Here is a 20617-nt window from a genome sequence, read left to right on the forward strand (position 1 = left end):
AGACCAAGTGTTGTCTTTAGGTTAGATAGCGGCGGATAATTGGAGCTGGCTGCGCAGATATAATTATTCCCCCTTTTTAAAGTCACACATTTTGCCCTTATTTTTATATTTCCATTGTAAATTCCTATGTCCACATTTTTGATGGCTGCTGCTTATGTAAGCTTGTCACACTGTAACTACACACTCTGGCCAGTGGCGACACTGCAGTGCCTCCAGTGGGGAGGATGGTGTAATTACAGCGTGACAAGTTTCATAGGCAGTTTCCATTGTAAAATGTGGACATAGAAATTTATAATGGGGGAAAGTTGACAGGAAGTGTGAGCAGGCATAAGATTTTTAATATATAGATTAGTGACATTTTAGTTGTAATATTATCAATCTTTGCTCTGATTTTCTTCTGTTCTTAAGGCAAAGTATACATCTTTGAGAAATGGTGTTTTGAATTGGTAGCTGTGTACTTCAGAGTTAGATGTTGCTGTTTGAATGAGTCTCACTTACACCAAGTATTATGTCCAATTTCAGAGTCTCTGAAAGACATTGTGGCTTCCCACGGAATAAATCTGGATGCAACGACGAATGGGTTCAAGCAGGACCCTGACCTGCTCACTCCACCACCGTCCGATGTCGGTTCACCGCCTCAGAACAGCCCATTCTCTGTGAGCAGCAGTGATTCGGAGCCAGACAGCCCATTTTTTGATGACACTAAGGTACTTGCGATTGCTGTCAGGGCGCTCTGTTATTTTCCCATTCTCAATTCAAACACAAAACTGCCACTTGATTTTTCTCCCTGCTTTTTCTAGCTTTGTGTTTCTTGTACCTCACTGCTTCTTTCCCCCACTGCTTGCTGGACTTGAGTTTCATGGTTGCCCATTGCCCTTTAGTGCCTTGGCCAGGCAGCCATTGAGCCTGGCGAGTGAGTGTCGGCAGGCTGTTTGGTTATAGGGCATTTCAGAGCTGAGCCTGATCTTGCCCTCCCCCAGAATAGCACATAGCAACAGGAGAAGACCATTCGGCCCGTCGAGCCTTCCTTCACCACTTTGTTATCCATAGTACAGGAAATTCTGGTTTAAACGGCACCTAAAATATCCGAAATTCTCTATTAACCGGCAAAATTCATACTCCGAAAACAACACCTCAATAACCAGAAATGTTGCCGAGTCCGAGTCTCCCGCGGTGGCCGAGTTAGTCAGTGGGGGGTAGTTCTCCAAACTGCCACTACTCAGCTTCTTGGCGCTGTCGGCAGTCCGAACACCTCAATAACAGGAGTCTGACTCTCCCGCACTGTATACAGTCGTTTACTGTATAAGTTTTGTTTTATTGTTAGGTAATTAAAGAGTTATGGATTACCGTACTGTACTTAAGCACCTTCCACCATCCATTTAACACAACATTCTGTAGGTGAGTACCCAATTACTGTATATTGCACATTTCTTGATTTTTTAAAATTTTTTTGTTAAAAATAGCCTTGGTAGATAACCCTCTCCGTCATCCGGAATTTTTAATCAACCGGCAACATCCTGGTCCCGTCGGTGCCGGATACCAAAGAGTTTCCTGTGACTGCCTTTTTTCCATGTCCCTTAATACCTTTACTTTTTAAAAAATATTCATTCACGGGATGTGGGCGTCGCTTGCAAGGCCAGCATTATTGCCCATTCCTAATTGCCCTTGAGAAAGTGTGGTGAGCCGCCTTCTTGAACTGCTGCAGTCCATGTGTGGTGAAGGTACTCCTACAGTTCTGTTAGGCAGGGAATTCCAGGATTTTGACCCAGCAATGATGAAGGAATGCTGGACGATATATTTCCAAGTCAGAATGGTGTGTGACTTGGAGGTGATGGTGTTCCCATGCGCCTGCTGCCCTTGTCCTTCTAGGTGGTAGAGGTCGGGGGTTTGGGAGGTGCTGTCAAAGAAGCCTTGGTGACTTGCTGCAATGGTGGTGGAGGGAGTGAATGTTTAAGGTGGTGGATGGGGTGCCAATCAAGCGGGATGCTTTGTCCTGGATGGTGTCGAGCTTCTTGAGTGTTGTTGGAGCTGCACTCATCCAGGCAAGTGGAGAGTATTCCATCACACTGCTTACTTGTGCCTTGTAGATGGTGGAACGACTTCCCAAGTAAGTATCTCCTATTTATAGACCTCACTTGACTGCATGTATGGCCTTCTGAGGCTGGGCATGCCACATTCTCACAACCTTATGCATGAAGCAGTTTTTCAACTGAACATCGAGATCGGGAGCAGGAATCTGGTTGGAATATTTTTCCTTTCCTTGACTTCGAGAGGCAGAGGGCAATTGTAGTACTTTAAATGCCCCAGCTGAGATCCGCTGTGGATTGATTACTAACGTAAAAAAAAAGTTCTCATTTCTCCTTGCCTGGTCAAACAGTGTCTCTGGGTTTCTTCCAGTCAAGCAGTCAGTAGGAATTTAAGCCACAAATGTCTTCACAACTTGTCTCACATTTCTGGAATGAGCTGGTGTTTTTTTGTTCCATCTCCATCTGGCAGCCCATCCAGTGCCCTAACAGCAAGCAAAACTCGACCAGCTCCTCTCAAAATCACAAGTACTGAAAATACAGTGAAAATCCATTGAGAGCACATCATTATAGAAAGAGGAAAGGGGCTAGAGTTGCTTGCACTTAAACCACTGCCCCACAAAGATTCCCAAAACAGTTTTAGCTTGGCTTGGTGTTCGCATTCTGGCCTCTGAGTCTCGCTGACCTACATTGGCTCCCGGTTAAGCAGCGCCTCGATTTCAAAATTCTCATCCTTGTTTTCAAATCCCTCCATGGCCTCGCCCCTTCCTATCTCTGTAATCTCCTCCAGCCCCGCAACCCCCCCGAGATATCCGCACTCCTCTAATTCTGTCCTCTTGAGCATCCCTGATAATAATCGCTCAACCTTTGGTGGTCGTGCCTTCTGTTGTCTAGGCCCTGAGCTCTGGAATTCCCTGCCTAAACCTGTCCGCCTCTTTCCTCCTTTAAGACGCTCCTTAAAACCTACCTCTTTGACCAAGCTTTTGATCACCTGCTCTAATTTATCCTTATGTGGATCGGTGTCAAATATTTTGTCTCAAAATACTCCTGTGCAGCGCCTTGGGACGTTTTACTACGTTAAAGGCACTACATAAATACACAAGTTGTTGTTGTTGAGTCAGAGGACTATGGGTTCAAGCCCCATTGCAGGGCTTGGGCATGTAATCTGCCCAAGACGAGGGCTGACAATTCAGTGCAGTACTGAGGGAGTGCTACATTCTCGGAGGTGCCATTTTTTTTTTGCATTGATGTTAAACCTAGGCCCTGTCTGCCTGTTCAAGTTGGATGTAAAAGATCCCATGACATTATCTGAAGAGGACCAGGGAAGTTCTGGCCAACATTTATCCCTCAACCAATGCCATCAAAATCAAATGAACTTGTGATTTATCCCGTTGATGTTTCTGGGACTTTGCTGTGAGCAAATTGGCTGCTGTATTTGTCCACATAACAACAGGGACTACACTTCGAAAGTAATCGGGACTTCCTGGGGACGTGAGAGGCGCTATATAAGTGCAAGTTCGTCCTTTCTCCACGAGGCGCGCCCTCAGTGTTGACCAGCGGGAGGAGAAGGACAATTGGAGGATTAAGGAGTCTGCGTCCGCTCACAACCCTGGTCTGATTTAAAAGCTGATGGTCTGAGAACCGGCCAACTGCACCCTCTCAGCTGGTAGAGTGAATCATTTGAATCCTTTAGGTAGCTGCTGTTGCAGTAAGGTATTTTTTTTTTTTTTTTAATGATATAATTTAACCTCAATTTGACCAGTGTGAGCACGGTGTAGCCATTTTGATTAGTTTGTTCAGGGGCTATCAGATGATTGATTTGCTTCATTTTTTTTTAAAAGCCCTGAAATATGAACTATTTTTAATAAGTTTATTCTCTAAGCAACGGTTATGTGCACTGCTGAAAAGTATAATCCTGACAAACTTGAACTTGTTCAGCGTGACATTCAAGCGCTGCCGAGGAAAATACCGAATCATTTGGTTACATGATGGTTCTTAATTTTTTTGAGCAATCTCCTCTGTTGCTGACGGGGGTGGGGGGGTTATTTAGAATGTTGTCTGTGGAGGCCAGCAGACCAGGGCTGAATAATGAGGATGGTCAATAATTCTGGCATTTGCCTAATAACATTTGGGAATTGGGGACCACTTATATAAATGGGCGCAGTGGAGTCCATGATATTGTGCATTACAGGAAACTCTCATTTAAACGGCACCTAAATATCCGGAATTCTATATTAACTGGCAAAATTCTCACTCCGAAAACAACACCTCAATAACCGGCAATGTTGCCGAGTCCGATCTCCTGCGGTGGCCGAGTTAGTCAGCGGGGGTAGTTCTCCAAACTGCCACTACTCGGCTTCTTGGCGCTGTCGGAAGTCAGAACGCCTCAATACCCTTGTAACAGGAGTCTGACTCTCCCGCACTGCCAGTAGTCTCTTCTGATCCGCCATTTTACAGGGGTAGTGTGTGTCTCCCGCGCTGCTGGTAGTCATTGCATTGCATTACCCTCAACTGGCAGTACTGTACTTAATCAAGCATCTTCCACCATCCATTTAACACAACATTCTGCCAGGTGAGTACCCAATTACTGTATACTGCACATTTCTTGATTTTTTAATTTTTCTTTGTTAAAAATAGCCTCGGTAGATAACCCGCGCCGTCATCCGGAATTTTTGATCAACCGGCAACACGCCGGTCCCGTCGGTGCCGGATACCAAAGAGTTTCCTGTATATACGGTTTCACAGAATCACAGAAACCCCACAGTGCAGATAGAGGCCATTTCGGCCCATCGAGCCTGCACCGACACATATCCCACCCGATCCCCGTAACCCCTACACCATCACATATCCCACCCTATCCCCATAACCCCACGTATTTAATCCCCCTAACACTAAGGGTCAATTTATCATAGCCAATCAACCTAACCCGCACATCTTTGGACTGTGGGAGGAAACCGGAGCACCCGGAGGAAACCCACGCAAACACGGGGAGAATGTGCAAACTCCACACAGACAGTCACCCGAGGCCGGATTCGAACCCGGGTCTCGGTTTGTGGAAGATGGGAATTTAATAGGTTGAAAGGCCTATTCTTGTTCTGTACTTTGTTCTTTATCTTGATAGTCTGCCCTGGGAGTGTGCATCAGTGCAGTGATTAGTCTGATTTACATTTTAAACTGATGGTGCATCCTATTGATTCTAGGTGTCCGTTAAACAAGAGCAGACGCTGCCAACCAGCGTTGGCATGTTGGATCGATCCAGGATGGTATTGTGCACCTTTGTGTTCCTTTGCCTCTCCTTTAACCCTCTGGCGTCGTTGATGGGTGGGGCGGATATCAGCAGGCCTGTGGAGGGTGGAGAATACTACGGAGCAGGCAGAAGCATATTGGGGCTTTCTGTAGAAGGTAGGTGTCTGAATGGACAAAGACAAATAATGAATCTATTCCAAGGGTTCCTTTATCTCTGTAGTCTAGGTTTGCACGCGAAAATTGGCCATTTGGGGGAAGCACCAGAGTGCAGGCAGCACCCATGGATCCCAAAACAAGCCAGTAAAAGAGAAGAGTATGAAAACTGGTGGTAGCATTGTATTCACAAATGTGACTAATTTGTAATATGATTTTTTATTCAATGCGTTTTCATTTCTATGTGATTAATAAATATCTGAGAAAATACACTAGTATCTGAGTCAGAGAGGTAGATGTGTGTGTGTGGTTTTTTTAGAATCAAGCTGAAAATGATTAAAGTGTCTCGCCCCACAAAGTAAACTTTCTGAATTGAAAGTATATCCAGCTGAGATTCCATTAAACCCAGAAATGGGAAAACAACCGGATATGAGGCCAGATGTGCTGGGAATGTGAGCGGAAAAGCAGATGAATGGAACCCGTGAGTGGTTCCAGGTACCGCACAGTGAAAGCAGGACTGCAGAAGGTTTTTAGAGATCATAGAGGGGAATTGGTGGTCAAATTGCACCCAGAATCTGCTGCTGTCCCACTTCTAGTCGGCAGTATAAAATGTCTGTCTCTGCACTGTTAATCAGCTGTGGCTTCCAGTAAACCATCTCGGGACTATGTTTCCTCTGAAGACCAGTTTGGAGGTGGTGCAAACTCAGTGACCATTTAGTACACCGCACGACCTGCTGTCTAATAGTTCCCATCAAAAAGGAAACCCAGTGTAGGAACAGTGTTTTATTGGCAGAGGTGTTCCTTCAGCTCAGGCTTAGTAAACAGGACAGCTCCTCTCGCAACATCTCAGATCAGAGTACTGCACCAGGTCCCATAGTGGTCCTGATGATTACTAAACCCAGTCCTGGCTATAGTAGGTGAAGTGCTTGCACAGTAATGAATACAGCACTGATATAAAGATGGTATTTTGGACTGATGGGCACTTAGCCCTGGAGGATTTAAGTAAAAGAAGAACATGTGTCCAAGGGAAGGTTAAAACAGAACAGTTTTAACTTAATATGGCGTTCTATAGGAAGAAAGGAATCGAAGGTTATGCCGATAGGGTTAGATGAAAAGGGGTGGGAGGAAGCTCATGTGGAGCATAGACACAGGCATGGACCAGTGGGGCCGCATGCTGTATATTCTATTGTAATGGGTACATTGCTGCTTCATGCTTGGCCTGAAGCTTAGAGCTAAGAGAATGGACACACCTCCTACTCTTAGCCACTGTCCCCTGTAACTAGCCAGGTGGCGTTGGGCACCATCCAGGGATGATTCTGCCCTGTAGTCTTCCTGTATCTTCCTGCTGGGACAGTCCACTCATGAAATTCAGGTTGGGAGGAAGTCGGAAGAGTGCAATTAGAGCCTGCAGCAGTCTCTGTTCTGTGGTACTGAACATGACGTCCTAATGCTCAGCATCACTGTATTATCATTTCAATTTAAAAACTCTTGACTGTTCTTAGTGTTAGTAGAAAGGGCTTGATTTGTGTTTCCAGTATAACAGAGAAGGGTTGCAATTCATATCACTTTATATATGGGGGGATAAAAATAAAGCTTATATCACAATTAGTTTTAATTTAAATGCCTTACTTTGCACTGTCTAGCTCAGAGACTCCTCAATGCCAGGTCCCTGTTAGTATTTTTTTTACAATCTTCTAATAAGTGGTAATTGACAACAGCAGTTTAAGTCAAGCGCCCTGCTCCTTCACATCCTGCTTTCCCTCTGCATGTCCCTCAGTGTTTAATTCTGCACCCTCCCTGTTATTTCCCTGTAGACAGTTTAAAAGAACGACAGAGAGGATATGAAAAAAATCAACCTATTTGATTTCAGCTTTCCCTTTTCACATTATGTGGAGTTGGATTAAAGATGGTGTTTTTCTGCATTTGCAGACTAAACTCCTCAAACACTCCCCGTAACACAGTGGCTCGTACGCTGCTGAAGGGCAGCAGGCATCGGATTGAATGGTGGAGATGCGAGGATGGATGAACATTCCACATTTTTGTTCTGAAACCTTTGGGGGAGGAATCGGGAATATTTGTGCAGGTTTCCCCTCAGTGGATTAAAGTACGAGTTGGGGTAGATTTTCCTTGGTCGGTCAAAGAATGGGCCGAATGACCCCTTGTTTTGTTCAGTGGTGCCTTACGTTAACGCTCTTGGAAATAACCCCACTGCCTAGCAAATAATGTTTTAATTTTTTTTTCTGGCAGATTCTTCCAGCTGGTTTGATTGGGTCTGGCCAACATTGATCCTCTGGCTAATTAATGGAATCATTGTCCTGCTCGTATTTATTAAGATCTTTGTCTACGGTGAACCTGTCACTAGGCTGCACTCCGAATCATCTGTCCTATTTTGGAGGCATCGCAAGCAGGCTGATCTGGACCTGGCAAGGGTAAGGATGATTTACCCTGGATAAGCAAACGGCTTAGGTTTGATGTGTCCCCTTTTTTATGGTGAAATTGCTTAAACACAAAGGGCTGAGGCGAATACAGATTTAGCATTCACTGCACGCTGTAAAGCCTGGGCCTTCTGCTTGTTTTTTTTTTCTCTGGAACGAGGTTGAAATTTTTGGTTCAATTCACAAAGTCGACATAATCCAAAAAGGATAACATTTCATTGTCCCTTCACAGATTCAAGTGCGGTTCTCTGAAAGTCCACACTGAGACAATTCCGCTGTTTCCCTTTTACTTCATTCAGTCCCCGGCCTTGCTCCTGGCATGTAAATCGCTCAATTGCCACCAGCAGTATTTTCCTTTTCTGTTTGTGTGAAGAATAGCTGTCTTGAACCATTTCCGAAATTTTCAGCAGCTAATTTACCCCATGGACACACATCAAGCCAGACCAGAATCCCGTGATAGGCACGTGGAGTTATTTTATGCCTGTTATGGTATCAGTATCTCTCTTACCAATAGATCCACAGTCTGAGGAAGTAAGTTAGTAGTGGGCATTAAAGGCTTGACATGTTGCACTTAAATTAATGGTATCTATTTCTATCGTATTGCACTCCAAAAAATCCCAAATACTATTTTTTTCATTAGGACTCCCTCTCCAAGGATTCATGACTCAATGCATCTCCCGTGCAGAGTTACAAACTTCATTATGATCACTCATTTCTAACTTCACTAATGCTGGTTGCCTTGGTGTTTAGATTCTAAATCATTTGACTCACATTGTAAAGTATTTCCAGTTAAGACATATCATGGTGAGCCAAACAGTTTGTGTGCCGGTCAGAAATAAAGTTTTGTAAGTTGCAACAGTGAGCCTCTATGGAGTCTATAGAGAGAAAATCAGCCGGGGTTTCTGCTCCTGATCGCAGTCCAGAATCCTACGTGCTGGAAAAGGTGTGCCCAGGTGCAGGGCGAGGCCAGAATCCGCCTCAGCTACAATGCCGCCTAGGGGTGATTAGCCTGCTGACACGCACTGTCTTTGGTCACGTGTGAAGGCTGTTCACTTGGAGGGATTCCAGCCCCCATGGAACTGCACACTGGCGGATCCAGTGGTTTCAGTTGAGATGGGGAGAAAATCGAGGATTTTTTTCTTAAAAAGAGAAGTAATGTTTTGAAATCTCAGTGGGGAAAAATAACAGTATGTTTTCCTTGTTTATTTTATTTAGGGAGATTTTGCTCAAGCTTCCCAGAACCTCTGGACCTGCTTGAAGGCGTTGGGGCGCACTCTGCCTACATCTAACTTGGATTTTGCCTGCAGCCTGATGTGGACTGTCATCCGGCACATTCTGCAGCGGCTGTGGGTCGGCCGCTGGTTCGCAGCACGGGCCGGAGGCTTCAGGCGGGACAAGGAGCTGAAGGACGACATGAGGAAGAGCACCCGGGATGCTGCGCTGGTCTACCACAAGCTGCAGCAGCTCCACATGACCGGTGTGTGTTCCGTGCAGAATTGAAAGCCTTTTGGAATAGCGACATTTGCATTGCGTGTGCAGTAACCAAAGCTAACGTAATGTTACACCAGATTAGTCTCAGCAGTTGGCACGGCAATCATTCTGACAACCAGACGGCTTCAGTAGTTCAGAGCAACACGAGAGAAAGAATAGAACTGACGGCTGGTTTACTTCACTGCGTGCTGCATCCGTTCGCAAGATGCTAGATAGCATCGAGACTGAGCTGGTTCAGCTGATAATGAATAGCACTACCCCTGCGCTACAGAGTCACACAGATCAGGACGATGCCAGGTTCAGGCCCTGGTCTGTGCTGAGTTCACTGGTCCTGGTTAGAATGACCCCTGCAGTGCTACAGCTGGCCTCAGTAAAGCTGGAGTGAGCAGGTTAAAAGTCCGCTAGGGTTCCCACTCGTGTTTACCCGTCCAGTGATCCCTGCTAGAAAATGCACACGTGGGTGAACTTTAGGTCAGGACCAGTTTGGGTTTGTTCGTGAAAGAAAGAAAATACTTGCATTTATACAGCGTCTTTCACGACTTTAGGACCTCCCCGAGTGCTTCACAGCCAGTGAAGTACTTTTTGAAATGTAGTCGCTGTTGGCTGTTGTAATGTAGGAAATGCAGCAGCCAAGTTGCACACAAGGTCCCAGAAGCAACAGAGCCGATGACCAGATAATTTTTTTTAGTGATGTTGATCGAGGAATGAAAATTGGCCAGGACACTGGGGAGAACTCCCCTGCTCTTCTTCGAATAGTGCTGTGGGATCTTTTACGTCCACCTGAGAGGGCAGACGGGGCCTCGGTTTAACGTCTCATCCGAAAGACGGCAGTGCAGCACTCCCTTCTGCAGCGGCTGTGTTTAGGTGGTCAGAACTGTACACAGTACCCCAGATAGACAGCAAAAGGCTTTCAAGTCAATGGCTGCATTTTGGTTTTTTTAAAGTAAGGGTACGGATCCTGTTCCTTTTGTCCCCAGTCTCTTGCTGGGCCGCATGCCCCAGACAGCTGGCAGGACTGACGGTCGACCGATGCCGGACGGGCATGTGACCGATAACAACTCTGCTCCAGACCTTCCCCCTGCTCGGCATGCCGTGGTAGCTGGCCTGGTATTGGAGCTTCAGTGGAGTGGCCAGGAAGCGGGGAAGAGTTCTAACCTACGTCCCTCCTCCCCACAGTACAGTGCACTGCACTGCCAACCAGTGCCTTGCTATTTGAAAAATCGAGACATCTAATTAAAGAGATAGAAAAGTTTAGAGGTGGGAGAACATTTGTTTGAAGTATTTCACCCTTATAGAAGAAAATAACTGTTACCAGGAATTTGTTTTTTTTTTTACAAGTATCAATTTTATTGTTGACATTCAGACTCTTCAGTATGGAGGTACAATTTTAAATGGACCCAAAGAAACCAAGCTGCAAGCTGCCTCCCGGTGTTGAGTGGCTCTAGAAAAGATTGCAGACTAGTTTCACCCTCCCCCTTTGCTGTTTGCAGTGAATCCACTCTGGATTACAGTGGGACGGATCCTGTAATTGAACTCATTGGAATGGCGTAGCACAAGGGAGACCCAGGTCAATGTCTGGTCTGATAGCTCAGTGGGTTAAATGATCCATGCAATGTGTTCCTGAGACATGCAGACCAGGAAGGTTCCCAGCATCGATCCCTGGGCTCTGTTCTCTGGGGTGAATCCCTTGGCCGCAGAGGGCAAAAATAGCAGCCAGGGTATCCGTTGGTTCCTGGCGGATGCTTCTTGAATGTGGGTGGGGACAGGATCAAGCACGGCTATGATGGCCCACTGAAAGATAAATAGCCTGTCAACGCTCGCTGCCCAGACATGCACACAGAGAGTGAGGGGGTCTACCAGAGGGAGGTCAGCACCTGTAGAACAGTACCCCAACATGAGCCTTCAAGAGTGGAGAGCAGAAATAAACTGTTTCTTCTTGAGGCCCTGCTATTACATATGGAAAGCTAACAGACAATCTACGTGCAGTGATTGCCAGCTACTGTGGGCTTTATTGGTGAGAGATGAGGTCATAGTCATAGAGCCATTAGGGCACAAAAGGAGGCCATTCGGCTCATCGAGTCCCTGCTGGTGTCTGCAGCAGACTAATAATTCGAGTGCCAGTACACTTGCCTCCGGAGCAAAGGATTGGGTTGGAGGGCCTGTCTGTCGCCCCAAACTACCTGCTTGAATGAAACTGGAGTCCATCCTCACGCTCAAACCTTAGCAGAGTTGCATAGAGAGCAGCTTGGCATCAGAGCTTCACCGCCTCCCCACAAGAAGAGTGGCGGGGAGGGGGAGAAAGGAAGGTAGTAAGTTGTAATTTTTTTAAATTAAAAGTCTTTTTGTGATCTCTCCATGTCGTTTTCTTCTGTATTGCCTCATTCACACACATGGATTTGTTATTGACGGCTGTCATTTCCCATAACTCTTAGGCAAACTGGGTGGCAGCCACTTGTCTGCGATTAACATGGCGCTGAGTGCAGTGAACCTTGCCGAATGTGCCGGCGATGCTGTCTCTGTCGCTACCATGGCAGAGATGTACGTGGCGGCGGCAATCCGCATCAAAACCAGCCTGCACAGGAGGTTCCACTTCTTGACCGTGAGTAGCATCTCGATAATCGTGCATTTCTCTCGTCTCTAACCCGAGCTTGTTGGAGTCTTTAAAATATCCTGTATTGAAAATTTTAAAGCAATAAGCACGAAGTCCCAGGTTCGATTCCCAGTGAGTACTGAGTTAGCTGGAACCTTCCCTGGCCTAGACAGAAGAAAAATCAGCCATGGTTCCTGCTTCTGTTTGCTGTGCAATGCGTTCTGCTGCCATGCGTGTGTGTGCATGCAGCGGATGGGGACAAGATTGGTCCGGCTGTGATGCCCCCCCATAGTTGGCCTGCTGAGGAGAGCAGGGAACAAAACTTGTAAGTAAAGCAGACAGCTCGTGACATGAATCAGTCATTCATGAAAGAAAGACTTAGGAAATAATACTGAGCGGCCTACGGGTGGCGCTGTCCAGGGAGAGTATAATTACTCGGGCACGGGCCCAGCTTGCGCAGGACACTCTTAACAGGAACTAGTGAAGGACACAACTGGACCTCCATGTTGTAAAACAGTTGATTAAAGCTTTGTTTAACGCTTAGACCAAGTGCCTAGTAGCTTTCTTACGTCACCTCGTACTATAGGTTTGAAGATAACTGCATCCAGCCCCATCACTGCTGTCAAATGAGAGGGACGGGGGGACCAGGTAAAGCACACCTGGAAGGAATAGGAGCAAGTGGATAATAGAATCATACAGCACAGAAGGAGACCATTTGACCCATTGTTCCTGTGCCGGCTCTCTGAAAGAGCGATCCAATTAGTTCCACTCCCCTCAGCCCTGTAAAAGGGAAAGACGTGAAAATGCAGGGGAGGTGGGGAAAGGGAAAGATATGCACGCAAGTAATGAGTGACGTAGATGTAAAGCCAGAAAAAAGGAGTGCAGCAGCATTCCCTCATTGTGCTATGTCTACCACACAATGCAAAATAAACCCCTGAGAGTAACTGTTCAGCTGGGGCACCAGAGAGGAGCAGCTGGACTGACCTCGAGCGCAATGGGCTAAAGATTGGAGATGCTTTATGGTCTGGGCAGTTGAGAGAGAGAGAAAGAAAGCAGTTAAGGGGGACCCTTTTTGAGAAATGTAAACTGGTAGATGGGGAAAACCAAAAATACATGACTTTAAAGTAAGATAGCAAAATACTGCAGATGTTGGAAATCCGAAATAACAACAGAAAATGCTGGAAAAACTCAGCAGGTCAGGCAACATCCGAAGAAGGGTCCAACCCGAAACGTCAACTCAAATTTCTCTCCACGGATGTTGCCTGACCTGCTGAGTTTTTCCAGCATTTTCTGTTGTTTTTGACTTTAAAGTAAGACAGGAGAGTAGGACCAGAGAACAAAACTTTAAATTATTGGAAAGTAAATTTAAAACTTGTATTGGGAAGGTCTGCTTTGCTGAAAAGTAACCCGCCAGGGAAGATAAAGGAGACAAAAATATTAAGGATGTTCAGAATGCAGCTGGATGCTATGGGATTGGAGGGATGGGAGACAATCGACTGGCTTTTTTCATCCATAATAATTTCTTTATCTAATGTTATTTAAAGTGATATTCAGGTAAATATTAGTCTTTTTGGACTGATTTATGGGGATGAGGATCCTCTCCACCAGAGAGGGTTAGAACTGAGCATATTTGCCTCCGCGACCATTGCAGGTAAAGACAAAGTGGCCTTTCTCGAGTCTGTGGCTGACACACTTCTTATGAAGGGTTCCACCCAAGCGTTAGTGAACCAGTCTTTTTCTTTCAAATGCTAAACAACCTGCAAGTGGCATTCAAAAGATAAGTGTGCAAAGTAATCCTAAAATCTGAATATCACAGCTGTCAAGTGCCGTACTGTGCTTGAATCCCTGCGCAAAATGCTTGCCCCATATACATGCTTAAGAGCAGCCACTGCACTTCAGAGTAATTCATTGTACGTGAAACGATTTGAGAGACGTGATGCGGCACTGAATAAATGTATATCTTTCTCAATTACATGTGTTAAATAGCACATGGGCTCCCATTAATGCACAGAAAAACACAGCAAATGTGGAGAAAATGGGTATGAGCTACAACTGGAGGATAGCAAATTAGGAAAGTAAATCGAAATGATAGCAAGACCGCACGAGTAACCTGCTTGTCTGAGAGAATGATGCTCCCTTCACCCCCGCCTCCATCTGTCTCCTGTTACAGTGGTCAGCGCTGTACTGTTCCTGTCCATCCGAGGGAGCCAGTGTGCACTTCACTGCATACGTTGTGATGGTGAAGGTTCTGTTATACTTACAGGGTAATAGTTGAGCTTTCTGAGTAGTCTAGCGGGTTTGTCAGAAATGGAAGCTCTCATTTTCTCGCCTATATCTATTTAGTGTTTTGGAAGAAATCTTTTTAGTGTTTTGATGGTATGTACCATTATCAGATGTACAGCCATTCCACCCCTCTCCCCCATATACGCCTGTACTTTCCCCTCACAGGCCCACCTGCTGTGGCTGAGGGGCAGAGAGACCTATTCCCAGACAGTGACTGATCCTCGTCAATGGATAGATGCCATGAGAATCGCAAGAACGGCCCTGACCAATTCCTCCACCTCCTAATGACCTTCCCCCACGACTGGCCTCTGCTCAGTGCCTCCCTGGTTAGTGTCAGGAACTCGGCAGAAAGTGGGGAATTAAACAGGACATCCCTCTGCTCTGCAACAGGTGGCTCTGTGGCAGAGGGATGCAGTAAACAGTGTTTCCTGTAGAGGCCTCTAGCAAAGTGGTTAAAGAAATGATCATATCTACAGAGCGATCGGAAGGTTTCACTCCTCATGAAATGCTCCCTGCTAGCTTACAGTGTTGGAGTCTAATACAGAGAGGTACGTTGGGTACATGAAAGTTTCATGTGTAATTCATTTTAAATTTTCTTGTGTCACTGCTGAAGGCACTGACATATACTGGGGTGCAGTTCTAAGGGCACTCGCACATCGTAAGTGTGCCCAAACGAGGAGTGCCAAGAGGCTGTTCAACTGAGGGGGGTGGGGGGTGGTAAAGCAGCACATCACAGCCGAGGCCTGTCTTATCCGAACACACGGGCGCTTTGCAGCAGCTGTTGCTGGATAGCGATCAGGAGCAGGAACCTTGACTGACTCCCCCTTGCCACTGTCGGCTAACTCAGCACAGATGGGGTCATTCAACATTTTATTCAGTGGCGTTTAGGGAGGTTATTCTCTGCTTTTATTGGTTAATTTGGTTATTATTCTTTCCTTATTTAAAGTTTGTATTTACCGTTGTATCGCAGCGCTTCTTCCTGAGCAGTGCTAGGCAGATCTGCCTGTCCCAAAGTGGTACCATACCACCTGCAATGAAATGGCTGTGCCACCCTCTGGGCCATCGATTCTTTGTCGATGAAGACTGGACTGTAAAAAGCGCCCCTAAAGACAGCATTTACAGTGTTACTGGAAACCCAGGTAACGATTTTGTTTGTTGGCAGAACAGCCAGTTCGGTGTAATGCTGTGTGTCACACGACAGGAGGGGGGTGTAATGGCACCTAGAGCTTTGTTATTTGTACGTTGTTTCTTTCTGGGTTTATTCCCCCCCTTCCTTTCCTGAAGGTCCTGACTCGTGCTGGGGTACAGTTCCATAGGCATCAGCGACCTTCCAGTACCTCACCTAAGTGGCGATTCTTGTGTGCGCCTCGACAGTGAGTGGCGGCAGGTTATTCGGGTGTGAAGGTTACCACAGCTGAGCAGGACCCTTACCTCCCCTGATGCACGCACACGTACACACACGGCATATACACACACACGTACATACACACACGGCATATACACACACACACACGTACATACACACACGGCATGTACACGTACACACACGGCGTGTACACGCACACACACACGTACACACACAGCATGTACACACACGGCATGTACACGTACACACGGCATGTACACGTACACACATGGCATGTACACATACATACACACAGCATGTACACACACACGGCATGTACACACACACACATATACACACACACATGTACACGTATACACACACACGTACATACCAGCAGAGCTCACTGGGACAGGAAGCCGAGTTGAATTTTTTTTTCATACTGTCATATCATCTTGTTTAATTTGGTATCGGAGCGAGTAAAGGAATGACAGAATTAAGACTGCATGAAAGAAGTACGGCCAAATATGCAGGCCTGCAAATACCAGATTTGTAACAACAGCATATAGTAGTATTAACCTAGAAGATGACCCAAGGCCCCTTACAGGGAAAATATAAATACAAAAGGAACGATCGGCAGGGAGGGGAGATTAGGAGGGGTGATTGAAGGTTTGGTCCACAATGATCAGCAGCGAGAACTTACTACCCACTATCCTTGAATTATCAGCCGCAGGTTGTTGCATTATTAAATGTCTGATGCAAAGCTATTTATGTTTCTCTCCTAGTCGATCCGTTGGCTCAGGTGACTCAGGCTTTCCGTGAACACCTGCTGGAAAAAGCGTTGTATTGCATTGCCAAACCAGAGAACAGCGAGCCAGTGACGGGAGAGAGAGGGTGAGTAACAATTATTACAGCTGGCGTAGTCTGCTGGTGTGTTGCATTGTTACACTGATGGGAAGAGAGGATGTAAGATGAAAAATAAAACTCAGCAGCTCCACCATCTGAAAAATGAAAAGACAGATCAATGCTTTATAAGATTTTTCAGCGTGCAGCTCATCAATTTCTTAGATTTTGTAAGCTGTCGCACTGATTTCTGGCCAAACTGCCTGTCGACGCATGCATGAAGAATGGACAACAACAACTTATATTTATATAGCACCTTTAATGTAATAAAATGTCCCAACTCGACTCCATTACCTGCTGAGCTATCGGGAGAGGTTTGTACCTCCTCCCAGACACGGTTTGTTTCGTATCAGTTTGTTCAATTTGGTTTTAGTCTAACCCTTTTGGAGTTCTGTGAGTTTGTATTTTGTGTTGCGGATAACCATATGGCCACTGAGACTTTACATCATGTGAAAGCAAGGGAAGGGTTTTGCTTCATCTGTCACTCAATCAGGGATATAATAGTTAGCAGGCAAAGAGTTTCAGGATTGGCACTCCTTGTATATATCTATCTTCTATCTATCTATATATATATAAACCGGTCTGTCTGTCCGGCTATACAATCAAAAGTTATAGAGCGTACCTACACGTATGTTATATCGAAAGAAACCTTATCATTAGGGGACTCTCGTAGGCGTATTTACTTTTTCGTCAGACAAAAATTGTTTGGACAGTATACAAAAAACGTTCAAAAATCCACTCATTAGCGGTTGACCAATCCTACCTCTCATTAGCGTTGAGTGACCTGCTGCTTGACCAATCCTACAGTTCACTCACCTGATGGTTGACCAATCAGTGCGTCACGGGCGGGTCCTAATCCTCCAGTCTCCCTAAACTTCGCCGCCATTTTTTCCATCCCCACAGGGACAGCAACAGCAAAAGAAACCCCCACATTGCGGCTCCCGATCCCGCTCCCGCCCCGCCGGAGCGGCAGGTAAGTTGGGCTCACTTGGGCCGTGCCTCGCAACCACTCGGCCCGACACACACAGCGGTCGGGGGAGCGGCAGCGGCCGGCCGTCAGCCGCGCGATCCGCGGGGGAGCTCAGCTCGGGTCCATCTCGGCCCTGAAGCGCTAGGCCCCGCATGGCCAGTATCACAACGGCACCGGGCCTCAGGCGCTAGGCAGGGAGAGGGGAGGGTGGGACAGAGAGAGGGGGACGGACGGGAGGGAGTGACACAAGAGGAGAGGGAGGGAGAGAGAGAGGGGACAGACACAGGCATGGAGACCGCGCCGCCCAAAATTGCCCTGGCAACGCTGGGCACCCCTGCTAGTATATATAAATAGCAGTCTTGTGTGAATTATATAATGTGCTCAGTTTTACAGAAGTGTATCAGTCTAGTCTCATTTTATAGTAATTCAGTAATCCTGTGTATTTATTAAATTAAATGTTCTTGCAGAATAGAGCAAGATCTTGTGCAGATGTTTACTATTTTCCCCCCAACTTTCTGTCACAGCGAATTTGCGGACGCTCTCGAGTACTTACAGTTGCTGAATGGTTGCTCTGACGCTGCTGCAATCACCATGCAGACCTTTGCTATCGGTTCCAGTATGGCAACTGTCACAGGTCAGCCTGCACACTTTCTTCTAAATCATATATTACAATTCTTGGCTCTTGGGTGTCACCCGAATGATAACCATTCCATTTCATCCAGTGTGTTACCGAGCCCTACGAATCGGGGCCGTGCTGCCCTGTGCCACCTTGCCCAAGAGACTCTTCTTCATGTGTGACTCTAGACAGCTAATGTTGGCAGGCTATTTGACATCAAAGGCTGTGCCTGGTCTTGCCTTCGCCCAATGTCGATACACATACACTTTCCAGCAGGAGACGGCAAATAGAAATGCTTGAATTTATTTTCTGGCCACATCCCAAGTCCAGGACTTTGATGGCAATTGTTGCATCCTTCCGGTCACCCGGCCTGAGATTAGCTATCTCCACACACACCAGGGTTGAACCTGGTACCCTCTGGTCCGTATAGCTTAGTACCACACCAGGCTATGCTAGTTCTGATGATTTTAATGCTGTCTATTCATTGTATGTACAGGCACTGATCCAGTAGCCAAGTGGTGGGCTTCCATGATTGTAGTTGCTATCAACTGGCTGCAAGGTGACGACGAGGCAGCAGAGCGACTTTACCCGGTGGTGGAATACATGCCGAAGACACTTCATGCAACAGAGTAAGTATCATGACCTGAATTCTCTCCATATAATCTCTTTTACAGTACATCCACTCAAAATATCTTCAACCATGTTGTTTTAGCTGAGAGTATTACCAGGCGAGCCAAACTGACACCTTAAATGCCTCACAGTTTAAAACCTGGTGCCTCATTTTATTTTGTGGGAGATGGATCTGAATCAGCACAAACTGCGCTGCACCAAAGCCACTAACTTCAGCTTGTGTGTTGTTGCAGTACTGGGTTGCTACCACTAAGTGGCTCTCTAACCGTACGATGCTGTTAACATTTCCTCTAGTGTCGGAAACCCAGTATTACTGAGTGGGATTGTTCATTCTCTCAAATTGGGTGAGTGATGGGGGGCGGAGTTACTCACCTGTGATCTTTTTGGAATGTGGTCAGAATTCTAGGCAGTGGATCCTTCTGCAGCGGATCAACATCTTGTTTATAGTTTGACTGCCAACCAGTAATGAGAATTGTGTGATTTTTAGCTACGCTTCTGTTTTGTTCTTGAAAACACTAGATAACTACAAGAACATTGTGTTTAACAGATTAGGGCCATCATATAACACAAGCTACATAATGATACAAGTACAGGTGGGAAAAGGAAAATCATTGGTTAAAAATATTTCCTACACAATTCGAAACCATCATTTCAATCTTGTTAAAGGCGTGGAGCTGGGCAACTGAGTGTTTAACCTGTGGACTTTTCATAGGTTACCTGCACCAGCTGGACAGATAAATGATACGCTATCTCCAGCAGAGTTTATTCGATGCACCCATCTGCATTATTAGTCGTGTGCCTCCTTGGAGAACCTTGCCTGATTCTTAAACGCTAATCTCTTGCAGGAGCCAGTTGCCAAAAGCAGCACTGTTCGCATTCAAGGCCGTGCGTGCCATGCTGGGTAAACAGGACGGTAGCCAGATGAGCCTCGTGCACTGTGAGAAGGCCGGTGGATACCTGAGGGACAGCCTCAATATGGCCTCTCCCACCAGCAACAGTATTGATAAGGTACGGAGACTCCTAGTGCGTGTGGGATAGATGATTGCAATAAAAGCAGAGAAAATACTGGACATACTCGGATTCTAGCGCTAACATCCTTCATTATGATGAGCAGCAGAATCATCATGGGCGTTGACAAACCTCGCTGTACGTTTTTAATATGCTCCCTAAACATCTTGTTATCAATGTGACGTACTTACTTTCTCTCTAATTAACCCCCTGGCCCGAAAAAATAAAAGTGTTCTCTTTTGGCAATCTAATAAATGATCAGCATTTTTGTGTTTGTAAACGTTATTTATATGGGGGAATTTGTGGGTAAGTTGCCCGCTGTATTTTTTAAAAAATTCCTCTCCTTTTTCCCAACTCCCTGCGTGTACAGGCTGCACCCAGGCTGGCTGCCAAGTGGTGTTTGGAGACCGCTCAGGCGTGACTCAGCCTTGCAATCTTCCCTCCTCCCTGCTGGGACACACTGCAGCCTCCACTCAACACCTTTCCATTTAAGCCTTTAAACAGCTTGCAGTTGCCATTAAGGGGTGAGTGCTCCTTATCTACTGATGCGTTTAGGCAGGAAAGTGTTAAAGAGCGTTTTGGTGTGGGAGGAAGCACTTGCAGTGTAAAGTACTTATCCCCTAATGTCTTGTACTAGCTGCATTTAAAATCTTTAAATCTGCCGTCACTTTCCTCTGGAGTATTTCTGCAGCTGATGATGAGAGGACATTTTATCTGAATACAGATGGAAAGGGGAGATGGGGGGGAAGGAAATCTAATCTCAGTGGGAGGTGTCTGCCTAGAAATAGTGATACTACTCCACACCAACCAGGAACTGCTGCTCTGTGCTTTTTAAAGCAGTGCCAGGCATGTCTTGCTGCTGCTGTACAGTAAGCCCAGAATACTGTGACAAACACTCCAGTGGGCAATGAGGGATCATAATT

General features: G+C 46.1%; 1 protein-coding gene across 3 annotated transcripts in view; it reads left to right on the forward strand.

Moving 5' to 3' along the window:
- srebf1 (sterol regulatory element binding transcription factor 1) overlaps positions 1–20617 on the forward strand; it is a 42881-nt gene that overhangs the window by 15361 nt on the left and 6903 nt on the right. For all 3 annotated transcript variants that reach the window (XM_086000192.1, XM_086000193.1, XM_086000195.1), the window contains 10 exons: positions 523–707; positions 5225–5426; positions 7671–7852; positions 9074–9335; positions 11782–11948; positions 15193–15361; positions 16353–16461; positions 17965–18074; positions 18553–18685; positions 19532–19694. In XM_086000192.1, coding sequence (XP_085856318.1) covers positions 523–707; positions 5225–5426; positions 7671–7852; positions 9074–9335; positions 11782–11948; positions 15193–15361; positions 16353–16461; positions 17965–18074; positions 18553–18685; positions 19532–19694 — 1682 coding nt within the window. The remainder of the gene's footprint in view (positions 1–522; positions 708–5224; positions 5427–7670; positions 7853–9073; positions 9336–11781; positions 11949–15192; positions 15362–16352; positions 16462–17964; positions 18075–18552; positions 18686–19531; positions 19695–20617) is intronic.

Source organism: Somniosus microcephalus, chromosome 11, assembly GCF_052327205.1.
Source record: "Somniosus microcephalus isolate GS21.2 chromosome 11, FLI_Smic_1.0, whole genome shotgun sequence".
Classification (NCBI taxonomy): domain Eukaryota; kingdom Metazoa; phylum Chordata; class Chondrichthyes; order Squaliformes; family Somniosidae; genus Somniosus; species Somniosus microcephalus.